Raw genomic sequence first — 23,593 nt, 5'->3', positions numbered from 1 at the left:
CAGTCCAGTGCCGATTGCTCGCCTCCATTTTTTAAATCGAAGAACATCTGGAGCTGCGTGTTACGTCATATCTCAGCATTCGTTGAAAGAACGCACCCGGGAACAGGAAAAGATAAAGTTCAATCTTGCTAATATTTTATAATTAAGCTCGGCACATGTTTTATATAGATATTTATTTTCTTTTTTAATAAAACTGTACTTGTGAATGGCGTATAGAAGGGTTTAGATTCTGTTTCACAGATGGCGGTAGTGCACACGAAAGCTGCTTGCCAACCGCCAATAAACAACAGAAGAAGAAAAACACCACGAAGAAGAACGCAGTCTGACAACTTTCCGATTGAGCGGGTACAAGATACCTCAGTCGGATTGGGGAAAGGAATATTCCACCACTGTGAATCCGATTATATATTCCTTCGGATTGGCACTTTTCTTTCGGAATGAGGTGTATACAAAGGTTACATTCTTTCTGTTTGAGCAAATAACCAGAATGGAATTGGAATATTTGGGTCCATGTGTTTTGTGAAATAGTTTGTTACAGGTCCGGAGAGATCGCAGCAGAGAAACAACGACTGTATGTACATTAATGATATTTAATGGTAAAACACACAGCAGTTCACAACATTTCCCATCATGAGTTATTATGCTAGACACAAGGTGTCACCCCCATGCCCCCACATAACACTCCAATCAACACAGTTCGAATCTGGAAACCGAAAGCTGGACACTCGTGCACAGTTCACAGCAGACTCTACCGGGGTGTTTTTGGCTCTCTGCCCTCTGTCAACGGTAAGGTATGCTATTCTGGATTCGAACTGTGTTGATTGGAGTGTTATGTGGGGGCATGGGGGTGCATAATAACTCATGATGGGAAATGTTGTGAACTGCTGTGTGTTTTACCATTAAATATCATTAATGTACATACAGTCGTTGTTTGTGATCATTTCTCTGCTGCGATCTCTCCGGACCTGTAACAAACTATTTCACAAAACACCATGTAAACGTGACTGAGGTTGTGCTTATAATGCTTTGCATATTCCAAGCAGTTTGTTAAGGTGTTTCTCTGTCTGTACACAAGAAGACCTTACTCAAAGTGACTAGTAAATATTTATGTTTTTTTAAAAATGAAATATTAGCAAATTAACTCAAGTAATAATTGTGCCTTTGAAACAAGAATAGCATCCCAAGAGAAAAATTATCACTTTATTCTTCCCTATTATCATTGGTAATGAATATTTTGTTACCCAATAAAGGATGACTTTTGGTCCAATAACAATCCTAAGAGTGAATGAAAGAACATTGCTTACCGTGTTGAATCCTGAATGAGCCAAGCATCCTCCTCATGGTGCAAACACAACGTCATCATCATCATCATCTTCAGGAGTCACTGAAGTTACCCAATAATTCTATGTGAGAAAAGTAGAAAAAGTATTTTGGTGATATTATTTCATTTGTTGGTCGTACGTCTTCTGCGCTGGTGAAGGAGCTAGCCTTCTGTCACGATTGGGCTTCACCCCCTTGTGACAGCGCTTAGTTTTCCTCTTTTCCTTTGTTCCTGGTTCATGCCCTTATTTTGGATTCACTTCCTGTGTTGCTCTGTTCTGTTTTCTGTTGCTTTCCATTATCTCCCGCACCTGTTTCCCATTTTCTGTGATGCCTATTTAGTTCAGGTGCACACTCCTTGTCGTTTTTATGTTGGACATGCTAGTGAGTTGTGCTGCTGCACAGCATTGGCAATAAATACATTTTTACCTGCAATTAGGTCCTCATATCTGCATCCTGGGGTCGATTCCCTTCACGACCATGCCCGAAGGTGACACCTTCAATTGCTGTGACATCCTCTGAGGCAAAGGAAACATTGGCAGATGGCAGCAGACGCTTTAAGTCTCTAAAGAGTCACGTTTTGGCACAATACACCCAATTTACTGAGAAACACAAACAGGATTTCACTCCGTATTGGCGAAAGGTCCAAATTCTTTAACTCACGATTAATTATTAGGGCTGTCGAAGTTAACAAGTTTATGACGTGTTAACAGTAGTTTATAGTAGAAGCACGGTAACTCTGTAGCTAGAAGAAAGAAAGGAGTATATTTAGATTGGTAAAGTTAGCTTCAAAGTCCTGGTAGATAGCTCTTGTAGCAAAACAAAGTTATTTGTATCTTCTGTTGGTGTGTTTGACTTATTATGGATTACATGGCCTGCCAGAGACTGGAGCAGTGCAGGTATTGTTTTTTTATTGTCATATACAGTGCTACCATGGTATAAGAGTGTCCAAACTAACTATTTTTCACATTTTTACATCTCTCTGCTGACTTTTGCATTGAACTGCCAGCTAAAATTGGAGTTACTGCTGCTATTGACGGGCTAAAGTCCAGTGTATTGCTAGCATTAGCGATTTAGCATCGAACTACTAAAGTTATGTACATTAGCACTCAAAGTCATAAAATCTTACCTTTATGCATTCCCACATAATGTCAGCATTTGGGAGCAAATATGAGGTGAAAGAAAAAAGGGTAAAATACACCGAAATACATCCGTACAGCCCTCTGTATATCGGAGAACGGTTGTCGGTGCGTTCAATGACCGTCAAAAAAGTAGGACAAATCGGAGGTCACATTAAACGTGAAAAAACTGTGGGATTTCTAATTCATAATTACAGTATTGTAATAAAATATATTTAATGTAATATAATGACTAATGTATATGTATTTGAATGTGTTTTAAAAGATAAATGAAATGACATTGAGTTTGATGAAGTTTGCATGTACTCCGGGTACTGCGGTTTCCTCTCACATTCCAAAAATTCATTCCAATGTCTTGCCCAAAGTCAGCTTGGGATAGGCCCCAGCATATTCCTGCCCTCCAAGTGGCATAGAAGATGTATGGACGGATGGATAAGTTAATGGGAAATTTCACAACCTGTAACAAGTATTAAAGTTACTGTGAGACGTGCTAAAACAAGTCATTAAATAAACGACCATTAAAAGCCTTTTAAATGCAGAAAAGAAGGTGACCTCATAGAAAAATTAACTCCTCCTCGTCTTCTTGTAGTCGTCCACTCATTGACAGGTCCCCTTCCTTGTCCTCTCACCTCCAACATGAACCTTCTTCATTTGGGTTCCATATGTTGTCGCCTCAAATGACATGGGATGGTCATCACCCAGATTAAAGTTGTCCTCGCGGTGTGTTCATACAGGGGTCACAAGGCCGCCGTGTGCTACACCAACGCCACGTCGACACCCGCTCGTCAAGCTCATCCATCCCTTATAATTTGTTATTTTTTCCACCCTATAGTGCGTTCATCCAATCCATCAGAGAGGATTTCTCAAAGTGTTTATTCTTTTTTCCTATTATGTCTCTGCTTGTCTGTGTGTGATTATGAGCTCTGCGGCATCTATCCATCAGCTGTGCTATGACAGGTTCACTGTCCTCTGGGAGAATACAGGATCCATGCTTGGTTGACCTTAACTTGTCCTGTGTGTCACTGTCAGGGAACTGACACTGGATAGCATGTATTGATCCTCTGCGTGAACTCTGCTTTCTGGGAATGGGATTAGGCAAAGTGCAGCTTGTTTTTTTTTTTTTTTTGGTTCTAATCCTTTAAAGCTACAAATTGACATTCCCTCCGAAAACCTGAGGGCCAACGCTGGTTAAAGCATCACAGTATAGCATAACAATCCGTAGGTTAACATGCAAGTGTGACACCCGGAGAAAAATTATGATGCAATTTCGGCAATCTGGCTGGACAATTTCTGCCAATTTTCTGATATAGCTGCTACTCGGAAAAATGCTGTTTCTGAGCATAAAGTTCAAAGACGGTAGCCCTGATCAAAATCTTAAGACCAGTTGCAAAATTGCCGGAATATGCATTTTGCATATTTGGACCTAAATGAGGCTTTAAGTAGAGCTACAGCCTATTTCAGTTTGGGACGAACGTCCTCTGTTCTTCTCTCCACCTCCAAGATGCACAGCATGTCTGACATTAATGCAGCTTTCACGGCGAGAGCGGGATGCTTTGGCAGATATTTCATGAAAAAAATGAAAATATTTTCTCTCTTGCTCCAATAACGTCCGTCTGAGCTTGCCTCGTAAACAGAGAAGCAGAACTTGGGGGAGGGCAGAGAGTGTATCGTGCCTACAGGCATTGTCATAATGAAGCCCGCCCCTCTGTGACATCACAAAGGAACAATTTTGCCCCGCCCTCTGAAACCAAGCATTTTGAGCCATCCCAAATGCGCAAACCTCATTATCTGAAATCGTTTAACATATGAATACAACATTCTGACTACATTAATAGGTCAGAAAAGTGGAAAATAGGTCACCTTTAACATAAAGAAAAACATATCAGGGACTACAACACTGAAAACAGTCCTAGGATATTAACCCTGCTCTTGTGTTAGGGTCGGCACCGACCCGTTTTTACATTTTAATACATAAAAATAATCACATAACATTTGTTTATCGCATTAAGGCTTTTTGACTTTGTCAGGAAACTCTATTTCAACAAAATAAAACCAAAAAAATAATTTTTACTACATTTTAAAATGGTCTGGTTGAAATTATGACCACTGTATTGTGAGGGTCGGTTTCGACCCGGTTATAATAATATGACTATAAAACAATATTTTGAGCCACAATTGAAATCATAAGTGTACAATTAGCCAACACAATGACAACCAGCTCCTCTTCTCATCATGTAAGCTTCAGGGGATTCTCATTTTGACCGCTTTTCCAGTATACCAGCAGAAAAACAAGGTCCAAACATGTGAGGTGAATTCACTCATTTGATTGGCTGATTTCACATTTACAATTTGGATCATGGAAAGAATGTCCAGAAGTACAGTGAACCAAGATCTGGACCTGTTCTGCTTTTTGATTTCAGTTTATACTAAAGTTCTGTTGCTGAAAACAATCACTTTTTCTTGACATTAATATATATGGGTCAAAATTGACCCAAACACCATAGATGTTTCTTTAGTGATTAATACTAAAATGAGAAAATAAATCCAACTAATTGATTCAAGAGATATGTTCTATAGCTCTCAGTAATAGCTAGGTAACAAAAGAACCTTCAATTTATTCATTTTAATTTGTTCATTTTACCATTTTTGGAAATTGAAATTGAGGGGTATAGTGACAAAAAAAAGGAATCCATGCACACACCAAAAGTATTTCAACCAACATTTTCACGGACGAGGAAGCCTAAGAAGGTAACCAAGAGATGATAAGCAAATTTGATGGTAACTTATTGTTTTTAGTGTATTTTATAGCTGATTTAATACAACATAAGAGATGATATCAGAAAGCTAACACATAAGGGGAAGGTGAAAAACATGCCACTCTTGGCTAGATTGTCTGCGAATGCTGAGAAAGGACGTTTTTGAACATAAAACAGAAATAAACGTATTGAATCCCCAGATATTATTCCTCCTAGTGGCTACTATTCGCATTAATGGTCCTTATTGGATGAATGCTAAGTTTCGTCCTATTTCATTATCCATTATCACAACGAATTATGGCTGTGTAAAAATGTAATTAACAAATGTGAAAACTCACCCATGCACGGTTTTGCTCTTTTGGATTGCAATCTGTTAAAAGAGAAATAATGTTATGTACATTGAATATATTCGGAGGTATAATATTGATAAGCAAAACATACCTCGATGTTTTCATGTTCACATCACCACGTCTAGATGGCGGTAAAGGTTTCACATTCCTGGTATTGTGACAGGAGTTAATGAGCTTATGGATTAGTAATGAAGATGTTCTCCCTCGACTGGTTAGCCCAGTTGGATTAATAACAAGCCCCCCTCATTGCCAGGCGTCATAATAAGCATATCTGTGTGAAATGGCTACAACTGGCAGAAGCCACCTGCAGCCTCCATGTGTTCCCGCCACCGTCCAAGACGGTAGACTGACTTACACAGTAAAGATGGAGTCATGGGCCGCTGAGGGTACCCCCAGGGGGCCGCCGGCGAGCTTGTGTCTGTGTTTAAAAGTGGAGCTGACTGCAGATAGGAGACAACAGCTGCACCTCTGCTTAATGACGCAAGCAGGATTCTGCATGGAAAAGCACATCGCTGTAAACACAAGTACAGTATCGTACATTGGACAAAGCTAGGGATGATATTTTGTGCTATTTTGTGACAAGTGTGCACATAATTGGGGCAGTCAGAAATATGCATACGAGTGTTGGGCAGATATTTTTTCATTACGTTATATATTCTTCTAATGATAAGAAAATGACTTATACTGGTATATATGGTAAACGTAAACAAGCCGAGTTGATGACTGGTTGGAGTTACTGATTCCCTTCCAGCAAAAGTAAAATATTTTAATTAACTATTTAACTATTAGTCAATAGCATTTCACACTGGTCACTTTTAATCCCAAAATAATAACATTTTAGTTTGATCAGTCCACAGCGCCTTATTCCAAAATGAAGCTCGCTTGTCCAAATGTACTTTAACATACCTCATGCGACTGTTTGTGAGTTGAACGATGCACAGTGACACCATGTGCACTAAGATCATGTTGTAGGTCTTTGGAGCTGGTCTGTGGGTTTAGTTTGACTTTAATCATCCTTTGCTTATCTGAGATTTTTCTTGACCTCCCACGGCGGGCTTTAACTAGAACTGTGCCTGTGGTTTTCCATTTTCTCACTATGCTGGAAATCTCAGACCTAGCTTTTGTATCCTTCCCCTAAACCATGATGTTGAACAATCTTTGTTTTCAGGTCATTTGAAAATTGTTTTGAGGCTACTATGGTGGTCTCTTATTCTTTAGAGAACTTGCAATAGACCACCTTAAATACTCTTCCTCATGATTGGCTTCACTTGTGCATGTAGGTCAAAGGTCAGTCAACAACTTACCAAACAAATTTTGTGTTGCAGTAATTAGTGCTAAATGTATTCAAATCAATCAATGTGAAATATGTATGTTATAGACTTGACGGCGTAGCATGGCGTTCATGCTGCTTGAAAACAGTCCAATTTGCATATAAAATGGCCATATTTTTATGTATACTTCACTACTAAATGGACACAGCGACGACTATCAATATGTCCACTTTTTCATCAACATAGCAAGTTAAACGCTTGATTTTTTTCTTTGATGTATTTTTGCATCGCTTCCCTCTGATTCCCCCTCCTCCTCTTCCTCTCTATTTCTCCAACAAAAAAGGCTAAAAATAGACAGCCTCTCTCTTTCACACTGCAGGCTACAGTGCACTTTAAGGCGAACGGCAGAAAGATGCTGAAGACACCAGGAGGCGTTTGAAAATGTCCTTCGCCCCCCCCCTTCCCTCCCCCCACGGCTACAAAGATGCAGAAGGCACTGAGAATAGCAGCAAAGAGGCCTTTGATCGATGCAGCACGTTTGGTGTGCTCGGGCTAAAAGTAGCCTTCAAATCAATCGGGGAGGTGGGGGTGTATTTGTGTATGTGTGTGTGTGTGTGTGTGTGTGTGTAAGAAAAAGCTTCAGTGCAAGTACATGCATGGAGAACAGTCAACAAGAAAACACACATTTCATTTGAATTATTATTGGCTTCATTGTTACTGGTATCGTCTATGTCGGCGTTATAATCATTTAGGCAGGGCTATGGCTGCGTTCACACGGGAAAAGTACGGTACTTGGTGTGTAATATGGTGCGGTTCGCTTCACCTTCACACTGGTATCTTTGCCATGGGAACAAAGAACATATGTATGAAGTAAAGAGCAGATTGGACATTTTTTGTGACAAAGTAACTTGAAAATTAGATTTGAATTTGTGATTTTTTTTTTGTTTACATTTGACTTCAAGTGAACGGAACTGCACCAGAGTACTGAGACCCACCTCTAGCAAGGGTCCCTTTTAACCAAACCAAACATATCACATGTGAACGCACCCTAAATGCATTTTTTTTTTTTTTCGTACTCAAACCGCTTCCTTGTCCATAGTTTGTCCTTTTGGTCTTGTAAAGTGCAGTTAATACTACTTGCTGAATCCAGACATCACATAGAGAATATTATACAGCTTCTTTGCTCTCCCATCGTGTCTTATATTTACAGAAGATCTCACAAATTTTCATTTCATAGAAAGAAAAAGCCATTATCCACTGATGGAAGCTTCCAGTCCTCTATATGAAATATGGGAAGGGGGGGATGAACAACTGCACATATTGTTTCAGTGAAAGTCACATAATCAGACATTCTTTCTTGAGCACACACATGCATACATATTGCATATTGGTCACCTTGTTTCACTTTGTGTGTGTGTGTGTGTGTGTGTGTTTTCATGCAGGTCAAACAAACCCTGAACAAATCTAAATGTACGTTCAGACAGCAGAATATTGCAACATTTTTTGTGTGTTTTGTAAGGTTTGTTTCAAATGCAAGTGTCACATCACGTTTGTGCCAGTAAAGTATGGTTCATTATTAGTATAAAGCCGCGCTTTAATAGTCTCTTATATAGCAATGCATAGATTTTCCCACCGTTCCTCCTCACCGTCAGGCTCCCTGCTTGTGGAGTGAATATGCTGGTGGAGGATGACATTTTGTGGATCTCATTTAAAAAACGATAAGTGACAGAAAATATGCAGAAATGAAGAAAAACAGTCAACATTGAGTACTTCTGCTACAGCGATGTGGCCGAGGTGTTTTGCGATTACTTTAAACCACAAAAGATCTTTCCAGAGAAATGTTTTTGCATGCATAGACAATATTTTTGAATGTTTTTTTTCATCCCATCTAAAAGATACGCAGCATGAAGGACGTGTAAACAAAGCGAGGGGATGTATCGGCACTCACCTGTATCACTCATACAACAATTTAGTTGGATTTCATAAAAAAAAAAACAATTATAACAAACATCATTTCAATATTATCTTTGCAATTGTGCCAAATTAAAGCATTTTCATGGCAAAATGTACTAATGTTTTTAGTGCAGCATGTTGGCCTGGCACGGTTGTATAAGGTTTTTCACACAATAGTCCATTAGAACACGTTCACATACGCCCTTTGTGACATTTTTTTCATCCCATTTTAAAGAAACACAGCAAGGACATTTCTCAATATTCCTCCTTTCTCACCCAAATGAGAACATTTTAGGATTTCATATAAAAAAATAACAATTTAAGTTTTGGTGCTTTATTAATTAAAGCACATTTTTTTTTAGAAGGTTATCTGTGCAATTATGACAAATTAAAGCATTTTTAGAGAAACATTTACTGTTTTTAGTGCAGCTTGTCAGCCATGTTTGTGGAGCAGTAGCCATTTTTATGGTTGTGTCACTTGCACACACTCCAGTAGACAACTTTTTTTTCCCCCAACCCTTTTAAATGAATGAATGATAAGATGATAAATGAGGGACAAATAATCACGGCAAGGACATTTTCTCATATATCTCATTCACATGAGAATTTAGCAAGATATCCTTTCATTCATTCATTGCCCATCGAGGCTGTCTTCGGGCGAGAGAGGCGGGGTACACCCTGGACTGTCCAATCACAGGGCACATATAGACAAACAACCATTCACACTCACATTCATACCTATGGACAATTTGGAGTCGCCAATTAACCTAGCATGTTTTTGGAATGTGGGAGGAAACCGGAGTACCCGGAGAAAACCCACGCATGCATGGGGAGAACATGCAAACTCCACACAGAGATGGCCGAGAATTTAACCCTGGTCTCCTAGCTGTGAGGTCTGCGCGCTAACCACTCGACTGCCGTGCAGCCTAGCAGGATATCATTAAAAAATATATATATTTTTGCACTAAAATAAAGAATTTCATGGCAAAATGTACTTGTTTTAGTCAAGCTTGTCGTTAGGGTTGGGCCATATTTTTTATGTACTGGTATAGATTCTTCCAATGGTAAGAAAATTACATATATTCGTCGTACATCGTGATACATCTAAAAATTGTAGTGTATCATTGTGGAGGAGTCTTTTTTTTTGTATGAACTTTCCCATGAATGCATTGCTTATGCACTTACACACACTCCCATTTTGTTATTCAGCTCGGATCAGTGCTTTTAGATCCATTTCAAAATATTTCTAAACTGATCCGGCAGGTTCTATTTTTTTTCCATATTCAAGGAAAAAGAAGCAAATTTATTCCTATCTATTCTTCTTATTCGTCTTTCCTCCTTCACGCCACGTGAGTGCGAACGTGGGCGAGCACACATTGGCAGCGGTGGCATGACACGTGTTGTTGCATGTTGAAGAGCGCGGTGAGCAGGATTGGGAAGGCGTAAAAATAGACAGCCAGTTCATTGAAACATAAAAACATGCTACAAACAGACTGTCTGGCTCGCTGTCATATATCAGATAGTCCAACCGAGACTGTGAGGTGGGGGGGGGGGGCTCAGGTGGAGGATAGCCAAGGTCGGCTACACTGATGCTGATGGATGGACGAATGAATGGATGGATGTGCCTGGCTGCTACCTTGGCAGTGCTGAGCCAATGCTTGGACACCACCCTGCAATCAGAACCTTATTTACTCCCAAAGCCAATCTTTAAACGACGAGCCAAACTCTTTTTTTTTTTCCTGTTAATTAAACGCCACCCAAATCTCTGTGGTATTAAATATCGCCCCGAGGTATGCTGGGAAATGGCTAGTAGGAGTGTGAGAGTGAAAGTGTCTCTTTGGCACTCTGGAAGCAGAGCTCACTTGTTAAGATTAGCTTTGTCACAAAAAAGAATACAAACATGGCGATGGGTTTCTTCAACACTGCTAGAAAGTCTCTGGTGGTGAAAGTGTATTTTATATCATAAGCCATATTTTCTAGCTATAGTATAATATAATATAATCAGCTTGAATCTTTTTTTTTTTTTATGTCTCAGTGGAAAGCTTCTAATTCATGCTTCTAGGGATGAAGTTGAGGTCATGCTTATAGTGTCTTTATATCCACTCGTAAAAAGTTTCTATTTCACCCATGATGAGCACCACAAATTGCGTTCCTAAATTGTTAAGCGTCACAAGCTGTGACAGCAATGTGCTTACGGCAACCTGGCAAAGGCTTCTAGTGTCATGTAGGACCATATGTGTGAAATCCCCCTAAAGGTGGGCATACACTGTACCGTCCCACATTGAACAACTGGACAAAGGTGCAAAGTTGACAGTTGATGTAAGCGTTTGAGCACCCGAGCTCATACGTGGATAGTGTGGGACTCTTCTACCAGTTCAGTACCATGACTTTTTGGCAGGGCCAAACAAAGCACATTCGCATTAAAACACACAACAAAGCGAATTAATTCCAGTATCAGGGTTTGTCCACACGGGAAGGTTTTAATGCGGAAATCATCAAGTATTGTTTTGGCTAGGGCTGCAAAGATTATTCAAATTATTTGAATACTTTGATTACAAAAAATTAATTTTTCTACATTAGGAATACGTCACCAACAGGAGTACGTGACCCATGCGAGGCCAAAAAAGAAAGAAAGTGTTTTTTTGAAGACACAGGAAGATTGAAGAGGCTAATGCAAGGCAATGAAAATAAAATAAGTGTATCCTTTCTAAGGCTGCACTTCGCTGTCATGGTTGCTGACGGTATTACTGACGGCTGACGGATAAAACAAGTCTGTGGTAAGATACCACCTATCATATTTTAAGCCACTATGTTGTTATATTTTGTACCACTTACAATGATATACCATTTACATCATTTATATCATTTACAGTGTATATATATATATATATACATAACATATACAGACAGTGTGTATATATATACAGTATATATATATATATACACTGTATAGCTGTATAGCCTTAAATGCCCTAAACTATGCACAATGTGCATTTCAGAAATAAACTGCATCTAAATAATTAAATCAATTAATTAAATTATTATTATTATTATTATTATTATTATTGCTCTTCAACCAAGCAAAAATATGTTTTTCCCAACTGAAAAAATTCAGTGCAATACTCGATTACTAAAATATTCAATAGCTGCAGCCCTAATTTCAGCATTTCATCTCGGTGCCCTGAAACAGTATTTTTTGAAAATGGTTTCCAGGCTGGCAAAATCCGATAATGCTGTTTTGTCGTGGTCGCACAGACAAACGTGTCGTGGTCCCGTCACATGACCAGAAGTGAACAGGAGCGTTCCTGTGTGGACAGGACCTTATTTACAAGTCGTACAGTGTATGCCCATCTTAAGATTGTTGATGTTTAACACACTATATGGCAGCCAGTAGAGGGCAGTGTGCCAAAACAACAGTGGGGAAAATAAGTGAAAATTAAATAAAAAAAAAAATCATGCACCTACTGACTAATAGGCCCCTATTCATCTGTTACGTGGGTCTAAATACTAAACGCGAAAGCAAAACAAAAAAAAAACCAGAGAAGAAACATTCAAGTTGTCCTCAAAGCTCTGTGGTATAAGACCAATTCAGGTGAATGGGATTTTGCATGGTAACACACGCACGTTAAAAGCAAAGTGAGACGTCAAGGCCATTCTCAGTCACTCATCAGATACTGATGTTAGCGCGTGCCAAAGATAAAGGTGTCGAACCACCAGCATAGTAGCACTGATGGCTGTCATTCATCCTTCGTGAAGACTATTGCGGAGCACCTCACCACTCCAACAGACCCACCGCATGACTACGTTTTTTTTTTTTTTTTTAAATGATGGTGCATAAGACAGTTTTTTATTGTGCCTATAGCAGCCTGGGATGTGAGGGATCAAGCGTCTAAAGTGTTTATTTGAAAAAGCTTTTTTTTTTTTATGTCTCCCTTTTTTTGTGCACTATTATTGGCTTCATAAGCGTGACTTTTTTTTTTTAAGAGCCACGTAGAAAAAAGAACATGCAAATGCAAAATCTGGCTCTGTTTGACAGGTTTAAGGGCAGGACTAAAGCGCGGCAGGAGCTTATAATTCAGAATTCTATTGCCTTTTTGAGTTTTCCAGCACATGTGACGAGGTCCGGGGCGGCGGACTACACATCTGTGAGCATCTTGGTGATGTTGACGTAATTTGTATTGGCCAGTGTGCAGTTGGCGGTCTTGAGGTTCTCCTCGCGAAAGTCCTCGTTGCTGTTATTGACAGCCTCCTGGATCTCCATGTAGTCCGACTTGCTGATGGTAGAGCCGCTGCGACTCTTCTTCAGCTCCTCCGCCGAGTCAGCTTTGGGCGCGTTCACTTGCAGGTACTGCGCCTGCTCCTCGCCTTCGGTCTCGCGGTGGTAGAAGTAGTTGAAGTTGGACACAATAACGGGCACCGGCAAAGCGATGGTCAGCACACCAGCGATGGCACACAAGGAACCCACAATCTTACCGCCGATGGTGGTTGGCACCATGTCGCCGTAACCGACAGTAGTCATGGACACCACGGCCCACCAGAAGGCATCCGGGATGCTCTCGAACTGAGACTGAGGTTCATCAGCCTCGGCGAAGTAGACGGCGCTGGAGAAGAGAATGACGCCGATGAAGAGGAAGAAGATAAGCAGTCCCAGTTCTCTCATGCTAGCTTTGAGGGTTTGGCCCAAGATCTGAAGCCCCTTAGAGTGACGAGAGAGCTTGAAAATTCGGAATACCCGCACCAATCGGATAACCCTGAGAATGGCTAAAGACATAGCTTGCTGTCCTGCTTGCCCGTCGTCAGGACTATCGGCTAGCTCCGTGCCGAGCGTGATGAAGTACGGGATGATGGCGACAATGTCAATGATGTTCATTAAGTTCCCGAAGAAGCCCGCTTTGCTGGGGCAGGCGAAGAAGCGCACTAGAAACTCAAAGGAGAACCAGATGATGCAGAGCGTCTCCAGGATAAAGAAAGGGTCGGTAAAGTAGGTGGACGTGTATCTAATGATGGTCGTGTTGGTCTCTGGTGAAAAGATCTCCGCATGGGACTTGTGCATCTCATCTTCCTCATTGCGGAAAATGGGGAGCGTCTCCAGGCAGAAACTGACGATGGATATGAGAATGACCATAACTGAGATGATGGCAATAATCCTGGCCGGTCCCGAGCTTTCCGGGTACTCGAAAAGCAGCCAAACCTGTCTCTGAAATTCATTGTCAGGAAGAGGGCGCTCCTCCTCTTTGATGAAGCCTTCGTCCTCACGGAACATCTCAATTGCCTCCTCGCCCAACTCGTAGAAGCGTATCTCCTCTGAGAAGATATCAAGCGTGACGTTAACCGGCCTTCTTAACCGTCCACCTGACTGGTAGTAATACAATATGGCGTCAAAGCTGGGTCTGTTCCTGTCAAAAAAGTACTCGTTCCTCAGCGGGTCAAAATACCGCATTCTCTTTTTGGGGTCTCCAAGCAGCGTCTCGGGGAACTGCGAAAGGGTTTTGAGCTGGGTCTCAAAGCGCAGCCCGGAAATGTTGATAACAACTCTTTCGCAACATTCGTGGTCTGCCTCCGGGTCATAGTCCAGCGGGTGGCCCGGATGCGCAGCCGCTTCATCGGAGGGGTCGCCCGTGGCAACAGTCATTCTGTGGGGCTGGGGGGAAGGCGGAGGCTGCACCTTTCAGGTCGTCTGGGTCCTTGCAGGGAACTGCGGAGGATCAGCTGGCTGCAGGGTGTCCTCTTAGGGTGGGACTGCATGTAAGGACAGATGCACAACTAGGTCATGTAAACTTAAAACAAGCGACATTTGATACTTTCTTGATTTCGGCAAAAAATAAATAAATAATAGCAGGAATCACCTCATGCAAACTTACTGGAGTCTAATTAATATGCAAAGGGGGGGAAGCTGTCTTGCATGCCAATTGCTTCAATGCAGGCAAAGTCAGCATAACAGCTTTACATTAGGATGCCGGATCTGCTGCAGTGGACACATATGAAATCAAAAACCAACAGCACCTGTCTGGTTTTTTTTTCTTGCGGTGAAGCCATGCATGAACACGACAATGCAGCCGGCATGCAGCATCCTGCTGACAACATCACTGCAGTCAAACACACACACACACACACACACACATACACATACATACAAAAGGTATCCAGCTGCTTATTGCAGGTTAACAACAAACACTACAGGTTTTATGGTAATCACTTTTTTAATGGGGGGGTGTGCATGTTAGCTTTTAAAGGATGCTGCTTATGTTGCTGAAATATTGAAAAACACACTTAAATAATTGAACAGCAGAAGGAAACAGCAGCTAAGGGAAGAAATGTTCGCTTTACTGCATCGTTGCTCGGTGATGAGTGGGTGGTGAGTGACACAAACGCTATTCTTTTTAGGCAGACATGCATTAAATTAAAAGATGAAATGTCATATTAAGCCGCCTCGATGTGTACATACATAGGCTGTACTGTATAGACATACCTGCAGTCATCTCCGCGTAGATCCCGAGACAATCAGCTCTCCTCTCTTGAAATAAAAAAAACGCTTTTCATATCAAAATATATCTCCAGTGTGGGATCACCTCATGTTGTCTGCTGCATCCTCACGGTGTGCACCGGCCAAAGGCAACGGTGCGCGGGCGGGCGGGTGTGTCCTCGCTTTCCCCTCCCTCCTTTCTCCACGACTCCTCTCTCCTCCAGTATAGGCTGTCGTGGGATGATGATGATGAGGAGGAGGAGGTGGACAGGGGGATTAGAAAATGAAAGGGGGTGGAGGAGAGTAGGTGCCAAAAAAGGTGCTGCAATCAGCACAATGATGCGCAAAAGGTAAACAATCACGACCGTTGGAGGATGGAAGGTGAATGATGGAGGATCTCATTTAAGACATTTTCTAATTAGTCGCTACCTGGGAATGTTATAGGAATGTTCAGGATCAAGAGCTGAGCGGACACAGCTTCCACGTTGTCCCAAGCTCGTGCATGCAGCGGAGAGTTTTTTTTTTTTTAAGAGGGAGGGAGGTTTCCTCGGAAAGATGCATTCAATGTCTTCTCGGCTCTGCAGTGTGGGGCATTTAAAGGGGACCATTATGCTAATTTTTTCTGCCCTTTTGTATTGAGTTGTGGACTGCTACAGAACAGCTATTCACATGATAACCAGCACAGAAAGCTTTCTAGATCTTCCAGAGTCTGTACCTATTCCAGCTGTATTTTTTTTGGATGTCATGCTTCCCACGAAAACAGTCTGTTTTCATTTACTTCACCCACGGCCCACCACCAGGCACGCCCACCTAAGGAGTTCCGGTGTTGTCCGAATAGCTGAAGAACCCAACTTTATTAGAATTGTAAACGGTATCAGACTAGTGATTTACCATTGTAAAAAGTAAATCACCGTTTTTAACATACAGCCATATGTGTTGGATCCCGAATCCGATCTGGAGGTAGTCACTAGAACAGTCCGAAGTTTCACAAGAAAAAAGGTTACTTCAAGATGTCTCTGGTATGGAGCTTTAGCAATTTAGCTTTACGTTTTCTGCAGCATCTGTAACATGGTCAATACACATTTTTCGCCGGACGACCAGTGTTTAAAAGAAGGTAGACCCACAGATTGTGGTGGGAAATGGCTATTAGCAACTCCAGACTAATCTGTGTATGCACACTAAGGAATGCTACACAGACTTTTGTTCTGTTACTTGTCGGCTAGTCCAGCCGCATACTGGCCCATGTTCACAAAACAGTCCAGTGTAAAATACCGATGACAGATTGAAATATTTTTCTTTTGCTGTTAGGAAATCAGGAACTTCTGATGATTCCCAATTACATTACATTGTATTGGAATGTGTGTGTTTTTTTAGAAGCTGCTGTCTATTATCTTCACTCACTAAATGTACTGCAAAAAAGGTGAGTAAGGATAATTCATAATGCCGCCTACAGAGAACATACTAACTCCTTATTTCTAAAATCACAAATACTTAAACTTGCTGATATAGTTCATCTTCAAAAAGCTAAAATAATGCATAAGGCTATAAAAATAACCAATTACCTAAAAATATCATCCAATACTTCTCTACAAGAGAGGAGAAATATTCTTCAGGGAAGAACTACATTTGAAACACTTATATGCTAGGACTACGTTAAAAAGCCATAGCATTTCAGTATGTGGAATCAAACTATGGAATGGATTGAGTAAGGAACTCAAACAATGCACAACGATGAGCCAATTCAAGAAACAATACAAGCAGTTGATGTTTGCTAAATACAAGGATGAAGAGTCTTGAACCAGTCATGATGTGCTATACATATCACTATATTGACACTTACTATGGTACACATTATGTCATTGGATGGTCATATCACCTCGTACTTCTGTACGAGGTACATTATTAAAAAAACAACAACCTTAAACTGTATTATGGAAAGCAGGAAGTGAACAAATGTAACAGTTACTGATTGTAAAAGTACCAGATGGAGGGGTAGGATTTAATAAGCTTTGCTTCTTCCTACTCCTTTTGGACATGTGGAACTGTGAACTGATTATGTGATGCATTCAATTGTAATCTGATGCATGTTCAAATGAAATACAACCATTACCATTTCATTTTTAGACGTTTTGATACAGTACATTTGGTTTGGTGCAGGTGTGTGCCGGGTATCTACACGGAACATATTGAGCACAGTGTACAGTGGCGATCAGGAACAAGGCCACAGACTGGAATCTTTTTCTTCACCAGTCCTTTGTTTTATGTAATTGAAACCTTCTTTGCATGCATGGCAACAAAGCCTCCATTAATAATAGATCCAAAAGGTGACTAAAATAGCACTAAACTTCCATCGTTGCTGCTATATTTGGGTGGAGAGAAGAAAACAGATCAATTGCATTTTGTGTGCAGAGCTCTGGAAAGTAGCAATGGAGGAAACACTGTTGCCGAACATGACATCGAAAAGGAGGAGCGGGGCATAGGTCAGCGGGGATCCCGTCACACATGAAAAAGAGGCGGGGTTGGTGATTTGTGTGGGACGATATAGCCTTTGCCAGGGTTAGTCCTGGCAGAGTCCATCAAGGTCTGCGACATGCTGATGCCTCTCACCGTCTTCCTAATGGCTTTCCCAGGTTCCCAGTGACAGGGCGGCCATTATTTATGAGTCAGGGGCCCTATTATGGAGCCTGTTAATGCCGGCTCGTGGGCCCGGCTCACTTTGTGTCAGACGACTGGCTTTAATTACACGCAACGTTCCTCCACATGCAGTGATGATTGCAGCAGACAATGGATAGCAGCAGATAACATTTCATTTGTTTAGCGGAAATGCGAGCTTGAGAAGAAGGTTTCATTTCGCCTTTGGGTTTGTCTTCTCTTTCTGTAGTTTCAACTGATCACTCCACTGACCTCTTTTGCAGCATTGCAGCAGACAAAGATGCTTTAAAATGGTCAAAAATATCGGGACATGTGGCCATCCCACCAACAAAACAGCAGGCACGATTGTGCATCTGTCACTGACAATTTTTTCTTTCTTTGTCTGCTTGCTTACTGGTGATATAAATTCAGTTGGAAAACTGCTTGTAATACTGAATACGGTGCTTTTGAGAAAAAAGACAGTCAGCAAGGTTGACACATTATTTCCCTTTTTGCCATGTCTGCATCAATCACCAACTCACACAGCTCATTAAAAAGTCACTTACATGCATACACACACAGTACACATTCATTCATTCATTTTCTACCGCTTTTTCCTCACGAGGGTCGCGGGGGGTGCTGGAACCTATCCCAGCTGTCTTCGGGCGAGAGGCGGGGTACAACCTGGACTGTTCGCCAGCCAATCACAGGGCACATATAGACAAACAACCATTCACACTCACATTCATACCTATGGACAATTTGGACTCGCCAATTAGCCTAGCATGTTTTTGGAATGTGGGAGGAAACTGGAGTACCCGGAGAAAACCCACGCATGCACGGGGAGAACATGCAAATTCTACACAGAGATGTCCGAGGGTGAAATTGAACCCTGGCCTTGTAGCTGTGAGGTCTGCACGCTAACCACTCGACCGCCGTGCAGCCCAACTTCTGATTAATCCATGTTAATTTCAGATTTAAAATAATGTACAGATTTAAGCCTGACTAATTTCCGGTTAAACCACACCCACTTCCGGTTAATACAGTTTCATCCATCCATCCATCCTCATGTGGGTCCGGGGTGGGCTGGAGCCTATTCCAGGTGGGGTGCACCCTTGACTCTTCACTGCCAAAAATATTTAGATGAAATTGTTTCTTCTCTGATGGGGAAAGTTATTTCAAGCCACTTACTGTACAGAGCAGGTCTAGAACCACAGTTCTCATACATAAATAAATACAGAAAGAATTTTGGCCATTTTCAGTTTGTAAAAGAAGCTCTCACAACAAAAAACCTTGGTGACCCCATAATATAGTCAGTAGTACACATGTATTCTTCAGCTATGTAATTAGTATTGGTATTGGTATTGGTATCGGTCAATTTCACTCATGGATGATGAAATTTGGTATCAGCAGCATAAAACTCAGATCGGAACTTCCCTGGTTCTGACCAAGTCTAAGCGGTCTGTCTCCACACTTTTGTCCAGTTGTGAGGCAAGCAGACAAATTACCGTATTTTCCGGACTGTAAGTCTCACTTTTTTTCATAGGTTGGCTGTTCCTGTGACTTATACTCCAGAGCGACTTATAAATGAAAAAAGTGTTTATGTTACATAAACACTGGACACCTTTTCTGTTTATGTTTATTTTTTGTGTAGCTGAATAACTATTGTGTTAGCATATATTACACCTATTCAGCCTGTTCTTTATTCTTTTATTGTTAGAACTTAACTTTCAAGAAGACGTAATGTCTGTTTTGGTCAAGTAGTTTCTAAAATGAATTACCTGCAAAAAAATGAGACTTATACTCCAGTGCGACATTTTTTTCTACTTAATTATGCATTTTTGGCTTTGTGCGACTTATACTCCAGAGCGACTTATAGTCCAGAAAATACGGTAAATGTTTGTCTGTGTCCCAGCTGCTTACATTAAAGTGATTTTCTGCTTCTTGATATGACGACACAGCACCCCTCACATGTATAATCCTTATTATGGAATTATTCCCACACGATAAGACGGTCTTATCCTCATCTAGCATGGTGTCCTCTCAGCCCAAGCAGGGTGCTTACATCCCCTGCACACAAGCATCTTTCACTGAGGCTCTTTTTGTCGAGTCCTTCGGGGAGATGAGTCACTGCAGCATCCCTGCTCAGGAGACAGAAAGTGAGTTGTCCTCGCAACAGAGGCAGACTTGTACTGACAACAACACCGGACCTGGCTGGGAGGACTGAAAGTGGTTTTTACACTGGGTACTTCAATGTGTGTCCCCCGTAGCTAATGGTACATCTGAGTGGGACACAGATGGAGATACAGGAGGCAGGAGTGATAGCGGAGAGGAAGAACAGAGGAAGTAGATGGGGGGAGGAGAGTAGTGCATCATCAGATGGATGCCCAGCAGGATGAGACAAGGACACCGGTCCACACCAATGAAGCAACGGCAGCTCTGCATTAGGGGTTATGGAGGTTACCGTCTGACCAGATGGAGCTCTTTTGTTCCAATACAGTGGAACCTGGATTGCTACACTTTGAAGTCAAATAACAAAAATAAAATACAGAAAATTATGACTCGAAAAGTGAAACTCACGTGAATATGTCATCTCTGTGAGCATCTATTTAGATCCTATAGATTTAAGGTTTCAAAATGCAAAAAAGTAAATAATGTGTGTCAGGAGAGCTGCAACAATTAATCAATAATTAATCGATTAACTATTTTGTTAAACTAAATTAAATTTGATTTTTTTTAATTTCCTGAGTTATCCATGAAATAAATCTATCCATCCATCCCAGTGTTGAAGGAGAAAACCATGAAAAAAAACAAGACACTATAAACCAAATAATAAATAAGTAAAATAGGTAAATAGAAAAATAAATATAACAAATATAATATAACAAAAATATAACAAAAATATAACAAATATAACATAACAAAAATATAACAAATATAACAAAATATAACAAAATATATACAAAAATAAAACAAATATAACATAACAAAAATATAACAAATAACAAAATATAACAAAAATATAACAAATATAACAAAATATATATAACAAATAAAACAAAATAAAAACTCTAAAATAGATGAATAAATAATGGATTTATTATCAATATAATATCAATATTATAATTTGGACCATTATTAATTCACATAAATGTGTTTAAAACATTAACCAAAAACACTACAAACAGTCAATACTGCTGTTTTAACCCCAACTGCACTAAAGTGAAATCCCAAGTGAGTGACTTTTATTCTCCACATCAAGCAGAGTGAGCTGTGTGCACGCTCCAATGGAAAGGACAGACATGCACAACATTACTATTCATTGGTACAGATGGGGGGGGGGTAAGGTAGCGTGAGTCAGCCTGAGAGTGAGTCAGTGTCACTGAGGCAGGGATCCCCTTATGTTTCATGAGTCAATGCATGTGCATTTGTGCGTGTGTGGGGATGTGTGTGTGTGTGCGTGCGTGTGTGTGTGTGTCCACTGTGTGAAATTCTAGCCAAGGTAAGCGTTTCCTTCAGGAACACTGAGTTGTATTATATGAAGGTCATACTTGAAATAAGAATCCTATCGCAGGGCGGAGAATATAAATAACATCATTTACGGTATATGAGATGATGATACTGAGGATGAGAGGAGGTTTTATGAAGGACTTCAGATATGATGTAGCATTTTAGAAAAAGATGATCAGGTGTTGAGAGAGAGAGAGAGAGAGAGAAAGTGCTGCATGCGGCACAGATGTACTGTACGTTCTGGGACGAGGGATGAGGGATTTACTGCCACTGAGTCACTGTGATGATGCGGCTCCTGAGTGATGATCTGCAGAGGACTAGTAGATAGAAAGAGTGATAGCTAGCCGTCATTAATCACAGCAGGATGCTGTTAAATTGGGGCTTTATAGACAAAAAAAGATTGACTGGAGGCAAAATGCAGAATATTTAACAGCTCCTGCTCATTTGAGATGGGCTCGCCGATTTGTTTCAGTCTCCACGCCTGACAGAGAGACCTTCAGACTTTATTTTAACACGTGTAGCAAAGCCTGTTGTTTTCCAAAGCTTGTGCTTCTGTACACAAAACAGTGATTGTCTACTCAGTCAGAGGTGGTACCATGTCTATGTGTTTTCCTTCATGACCTCATGAAAAGCTGCAATTTATAATTATTAGGGCTGTGAAATGGTCAGATTAATCACAGCTTGGAATTAATTAATCGTGATTAAGCACCAGATTTAAATCATTGTGATTGATCACCATTTCCCGATGAAGCAATCATGATCAATCGCCAAATTAAAATTAATTAATTGTGATTAATCACCACTTGCAATATTTAATTGTGATTACTTGCCAGAGCTAAATTGATTAATTGTGATTAATACAATTTTCCAATGGTGCAATTAAGATTAATTGCCAGATTAAAATTAATGAATCTGGGTTAATTGTCATTTGCAATAATTAATCGTGATTACACACAAACATAAATTAATTAATCACGATTAATCACATTTACAATGGAGCAATCATGATTAATTGTGAGATTAAACTCAATTAATCGCAATTGATCTCCGTTTATGATAATTGATCAAGATTAATCACCAGCTGCGAATTAATTCATCGTGATCCATCTCCATTTTCAAATATGTCTGAAATTCACCCATTATTACTGTAGAGGGCAGGATTATATTTGTACATATGAACTGTAAAGATCCATATGAACTGAAAATTTAAATGAAGCTAAAGGTCACCATACATAAACATATAAAATATCACACTAGTCTCTCTAGTAGCTGCAGAACATTTGAATCCCATCCATGTGGCTTGTGAACCATGTGATTATGAGGAATGAGGGGATGCATTTAAGGACAACTCATACAGTAGTTCAATTCACCAGTTTTTAGTATCTTTTCTGTGATCTGGGATATTTGAACATAATTCAATTCAACATATTCTATTTTTGCATTGAGATTTATGCTTGAACGCTTGAACGCATCAACATTTGAAAAGTGCTTGGCCAGCAAGGAGAGCACATTGCCAGTTAGGTCCCGCTCTGACACGCCAAGAGACAGTTATGGAGGTGTTCACCATTTGTGTGCATGACATGAACCAATGAGCAAGTTTTATTTGGACCACTTATACAAGTGTTGGAAGTGTTGCTTTGAGATGTTTTTACAGTTTGGTTTACAATATGGTTTTGGAATTGCACTGCTGTTGATGTGTTCAAGTCTGAATAAAGTTATTAAAGTGCGTTTGACTCGGTGTGAAACCTGTGGGGATGCTACACTGTGTCTCTGTCTGCTGTCATTATCATTTCTTACACATATTACTATTAGAACATCATTAAAAAGTCCCTTTTGAATAATAGTGGAGTGAACGACACCTGCATGGGGTATAGAGCTGTCCTGCATATGACACAGCTGTCCACAGCAACGGAGGCGGAGCTTATCCACTTCCTCTGACACATACTTTCAGGACTTTCTTTTGTCTGAGTGGACGCCCTCCAGCGCACATCATAAAGACAAGTGAACTTTATGAATGGCCCCTGCAGCGCCATTACACACGCTCCAAAGAGCAGATGGATGGATGGATGAATGGCAATATGCCGCCGTCTTGCTATTTCCGATGTGGGATGCACTGTGATGAAATATCACGGGGGCAGGAAGGACAAATGCTGAGAGCTGTGAATAATTTACGCCCAATGGGACTTCCTCTGATTGGTTA

At 40.6% G+C, this 23,593-nt stretch overlaps 1 protein-coding gene and 1 non-coding gene across 3 annotated transcripts in view; both read right to left on the bottom strand.

The window, feature by feature from the left end:
• Window positions 1–1,304: 1,304 nt before the first annotated feature.
• Window positions 1,305–2,585, bottom strand: LOC131105972 (uncharacterized). Its single transcript, XR_013630278.1, has 3 exons — window positions 2,450–2,585; window positions 1,750–1,838; window positions 1,305–1,403 (listed from the first exon to the last, which is right to left on the bottom strand). It is a non-coding gene; the product is annotated as an uncharacterized LOC131105972 (transcript).
• Window positions 2,586–11,763: 9,178 nt separating this feature from the next.
• Window positions 11,764–23,593, bottom strand: part of LOC131106420 (potassium voltage-gated channel subfamily A member 2) — a 53,979-nt gene continuing 42,149 nt past the window's right edge. Inside the window, exons 1-2 of one of the 2 annotated variants that reach the window (XM_058055477.2) lie at window positions 15,259–15,482; window positions 11,764–14,528 (exon numbers count right to left, since the gene is read on the bottom strand). In XM_058055477.2, the coding sequence (XP_057911460.1) occupies window positions 12,925–14,421 (1,497 nt within the window). In that variant the 5' untranslated portion in view covers window positions 14,422–14,528; window positions 15,259–15,482 and the 3' untranslated portion in view covers window positions 11,764–12,924. Of the gene's footprint in view, window positions 14,529–15,258; window positions 15,483–23,593 lie in introns of those variants that run through there. The other variant, XM_078798412.1, reaches the window with a different exon arrangement.

The sequence above is a fragment of the Doryrhamphus excisus genome, linkage group LG18, assembly GCF_037039965.1.
Source record: "Doryrhamphus excisus strain RoL-2023G ecotype Guam linkage group LG18, RoL_Dexc_Guam_v1.1, whole genome shotgun sequence".
Classification (NCBI taxonomy): Eukaryota; Metazoa; Chordata; class Actinopteri; order Syngnathiformes; family Syngnathidae; genus Doryrhamphus; species Doryrhamphus excisus.
Note: the sequence above shows the minus strand (reverse complement) of the source record. Positions and strands in the feature narration are given on the sequence as shown.